This window comes from Lactuca sativa, chromosome 7 (genome assembly GCF_002870075.4).
Source record: "Lactuca sativa cultivar Salinas chromosome 7, Lsat_Salinas_v11, whole genome shotgun sequence".
Classification (NCBI taxonomy): domain Eukaryota; kingdom Viridiplantae; phylum Streptophyta; class Magnoliopsida; order Asterales; family Asteraceae; genus Lactuca; species Lactuca sativa.
In genome coordinates, this window is record NC_056629.2 from 77474974 (window position 1) to 77479183 (window position 4210).

The following is a 4210-nucleotide window of genomic DNA, read 5'->3' on the forward strand; positions in this document are numbered from 1 at the left end:
AATGCCCTTCGGCCTGACGAATGCATCTGAAACATTTATGGACCTCACGAACCGAGTTTGCCGACCATTCCTCGACAACTTTGTAATCGTCTTTATCAATGAGATACTCGTTTATTCACGAAGAAAGGAAGAGCATAGTCAACGTCTAAGGTAGGTCTTGGAAACTCTAAGCGCGGAGAAGCTGTACGCAAAATTCTCCTAATGCGAGTTCTGGATTCGCAGGGTGGATTTCTTTGGGCACGTAGTCAGTGAGGAAGGGATACATGTGGACCCTTCTAAGTTCAAGGCTATTGAGGGTAGGGCAACCCCGAAGACGCTAACAGAGATCAAATAATTCTTTGTCCTTCATTCAGAATTTCTCCATAATCGCCAAGCCTCTCACCGCTCTCACCCAAAAAGGCGTACCCTTCAACTGGGATGCAAAACAAGAAGCTGTTTTCCAAACTTTGAAGTAGGCCCTCTGCACTGCTCCGGTCTTGACGCTGTCTGAGCGAATGGAAGATTTGGTAGTATATTGCGACGCTTCTAACCAGGTGTGTGCTAATGTAGCGTGGATAGGTGATTGCATATGCGTCCAGGCAACTAAAAAATCACGGGGTGAATTATACTACCCACGATCTCGAGCTAGGAGCAATGGTCTTTTGTTTAAAATTTTGGAGGTACTATCTCTATGGAAAAAAGGGAACAGTTTACATAGACCACAAAAGCCTCCAACACATTCTAAATCAAAAGGAATTAAACATGAGGCAACGAACATGGGTCGAGCTGCTCAACGACTACGAATGTGAGATCTAGTACCATCCCAACAAAGCTAACATGGTGGCCGACGCCTTAAGCAGGAAGGAATACTTGGGCCCCCTAGTAAAAACACTGACAATGACCTTCCATTCACACTTGTCTTCACAAATCAAAGAGGCTCATTTAGAAGCCCTGAAGCCAGAGAACGCTGCAAATGAAGCTTTGCATGGAATGGGCATGAATTTCGCAATCAACGAGGATGGAGATCACTATCTCATGAACCTCGTACTCAAATCTCGAACTAGCCTCCGCTTAACACAAAGGATGAATATCTCTAATTAATACTCTTTTCATGACTCTAATAAACCGAAGGCTATTCTTTCTCTCTCTAACTCTTGAAGTGGATAAAAGACCATTTTACCCCTTCATGGTCTCCATTAATCATGTTTGACCAAACCCTAAATCAACAGTCCACGTTTCACCCAACTCGCCGAGTGCACTTGTGTGACTCGCCGAGTCCACTCGTTTCCTCAGAAGTCTCGTGAACGTCCAGCTTAGCTCGTTGAGTTGACTCCCAACTCATCGAGTTATCGCGTGACCAAGCTCATCGGGACAAACCCTAATCGAATTGTCGAGTCGGCTCATCGACTCGGAGAAGCCATTCAAACTCATTCCTCATTCAAATGTTTTCAAGGAAGAAAAACTTTCCAAACTCTAGATCCAACACCCCAAGACTCTATTATCACGTAAAGCCATAAGCTTTACCTCATGGCATGGCACTTAGGGCTTGAAAAGCCAAGAACGTGCTCTAATAAGGGTTTTTCACTCAAAGGATATGTTATAGCTAAATAAAGTAATGACCTTTGGACGCTAGAGACCTCCCAATGACCAGATCTGAAGTCCAAATCTCTAAATGCACTTAATACACTCAAAGTCCCAATATTAGCTGGAAAAAGCCCTAAACTCCCTAACCATGAGATCTACCCAACAAAATGAGCAAGATGTGGACATTTTACCTTTCATAGAAGCTGTTGGATGAAATAGCAACGAATCTAACAGCCTATTCTCGTCTCTTGGCTTGAAATCCGTCCCTTCTCTTAAAAAGATGCACCAAAGCACTTAATGTTAGCTCAAACACTCTTTCTTAGCTCAATGGCCGATTAGGGTTTCTCTCAGTTAAGTTGGGTAGCTGGTGATCCGAAAATGAGGCTACAAGTTTCCTTAAATAAGCCCCAAACCCGGGGATTTAGGGTTTCATCACAGAGCGTCTACTCGGCGAGTAGACTCTCTGACTCGTCAAGTAGGTTAGTAGTCCCACATGGCCAACACGACTCTAATCGATGAGTTGGGGCACCAACTCGTCGACTCACCTAGGCAAGCTTAAAAAAATAACATATAAAAATGTTTTACCTCAGAGTCAGGATGTTACAAAATCCAAGCGTGCTTCAAAATTTTACATACCACAAAGCATTTATAAACGTATAACATAAAAATTAAAAACCAAAAGGGTATTCATCCATTCATTCATTGCTTACTTTACTTCTCCATGGAAAGACTAAAACAAAAAACATCTACAAAAGTAAGTCCACCTTAAGGCACCACCATCTTCTTTTCTAACCAAGATGTTCCTTGAAATGCCACCATTGATGTCAATGTTTGTCTCTATTCATTCCTCTTTAAAAATATATAAAATAATATAATTATCTGTAATAAAGAAAATGAATGAAACATTATAATAAGAATTAATAAACCACTTAATAATAATAAAACATTACCTGAGCTGGGGTTACTTTTTGAAAACCAAATTTCTGAATCCACATGGATTTAACATCCTCGGCAGTAGGAATTACCATCCTCATAACCTTGAGATACCTGAGTAGCTTCTCAAAGCAGTTGAAGAATAGTTGGAAGTACCTCTGGATTCAATCAATGTATTCATAAGTTTTTTTACATATAAATAGATTAAAACAAACAATTAATGTTGAAAATGTGTAAATAAGCATGTTTACCTTTCCTTGGTTGGTTTCATTAGTAGCAACTATTGGAAGCTCTGCAACATTTGCCCCAAATACACGAAACATTCCGGTTGTAACAATTGGTGACCCAAACAATTTACACTTATATTAATTATTATAATTACAACTTTGTATATCATATAAAAATAAATAGAAAATGATAAGTGTGAGCTTACTGCATTATCAACATAACACAATGTACTCATGTGAAGTCGGAATCGCCCATTATCTGCCTATTGGTTGGAGAAAAAGAAAAGAAAAAAATAGATGCTAAAAAGAAAAATAGAAAATAAGTAAATTGTTATATATTTGCTTACCCATATGCCATTGATGGAATAAAATCACTTCCAGTAATGGAATCAACAATAGGATTGAAGCATTTTTGTTGCAATCAATGAAAACACCAGCAGAAGTAAAATAAATTGTTATTAATTATATAATCTTTAGAAGCAGTGAAGAATAATAATAAAATCAATAGTTTATAGTTTATAAATTATACTCACATGAAAGATATCAACAGCTTGTGAAAACAACACTTTGTTCTCATTAGAAACTTCTTTCCCACGCAAAATAATCCACTTCACATCGGAATAGCTGATTATGTTTCTGTTCGCATCACAGACCATCGACTTCTCCCTGATTAAACCCATAAGAGAATTAGGGACCTTCACAGGCCCACATGCTACCAATCTCTCAAGAACCAAATTAAGTATTCCACAGTCCACACTATAGAACCAATTGCCAAATAGCAACTCCAGTAACACATGAACAATTAATCATATGTAATAAAATAAAAAAAGTAGGAAATTTTAGTAAATAACTAAATTCAAATTCACAAACCTTCATATCAATCTTCTTATGTTCCCTCGAACGGCCAATATGATATTCCCTCTCACACTGCAAGGTGTTAGGGGATAAATCTAACTAACAGAAATGAAAACACAACATAACTGGATTTTTTAAAATGACCATTTTCAACCTTGGACCAAAACTGAAACAAGAAGTATACCATAGGGACCAAATTTGTGATTTTATTTTCATTCTTACTTAAGTTTTATAAAATTTTAAATGTACATATGCCTATGTTGTTAAAAGTTTCTTATAGTTATCAACGTCATATCTGTACCAAGCGCAAGGTATTTTAGTGAACAAGAGAAAATTTACAAACTTGGTCCCTATGGTATACTATCTTTTTAGTTTTAGTCCAAAGGCACAATGGTTATTTCAAAAAAGATTAATAGTTAGGCTATTAACTAAGACATGATAGAGACCAAAATCACATGAAATAGTGATATAAGAACCAAAATTGCAACCTTATACCTTTAGGAACAACAATGAAGATATATAAAATAAGAAAATGTCCAATTAATTCCCTAAGTGTAGCAACTAGTCATGTGCATATGAGAGAGAGAGAGAGAGAAAGAAAGAGAGAGAGAGAGAGAGAGAGAGAGAGAGAG

General features: G+C 37.6%; 1 protein-coding gene across 1 annotated transcript; it reads right to left on the minus strand.

Moving 5' to 3' along the window:
* Nucleotides 1-2400: 2400 nt before the first annotated feature.
* LOC128127275 (uncharacterized) lies at nucleotides 2401-3379 on the minus strand. Its single transcript, XM_052765723.1, has 5 exons — nucleotides 3257-3379; nucleotides 2930-2986; nucleotides 2748-2855; nucleotides 2514-2654; nucleotides 2401-2412 (listed from the first exon to the last, which is right to left on the minus strand). The coding sequence occupies exons 1-5, from the start codon at nucleotides 3377-3379 to the stop codon at nucleotides 2401-2403; spliced, it is 441 nt and encodes a 146-aa protein (XP_052621683.1).
* Nucleotides 3380-4210: the final 831 nt, after the last annotated feature.

Excerpts from the sequence above, each read along its gene's own strand:
- LOC128127275 (XM_052765723.1), bottom strand. The coding sequence starts at position 3,379 with ATGGTCTGTGATGCGAACAGAAACATAATCAGCTATTCCGATGTGAAG. Across the intron at positions 2,987-3,256 it reads AAGCTGTTGATATCTTTCAT|GCAGATAATGGGCGATTCCG; the intron begins GTGAGTATAATT and ends TCCAACCAATAG. Across the intron at positions 2,856-2,929 it reads TGTGTTATGTTGATAATGCA|TGTAAATTGTTTGGGTCACC; the intron begins GTAAGCTCACAC and ends AATTAATATAAG.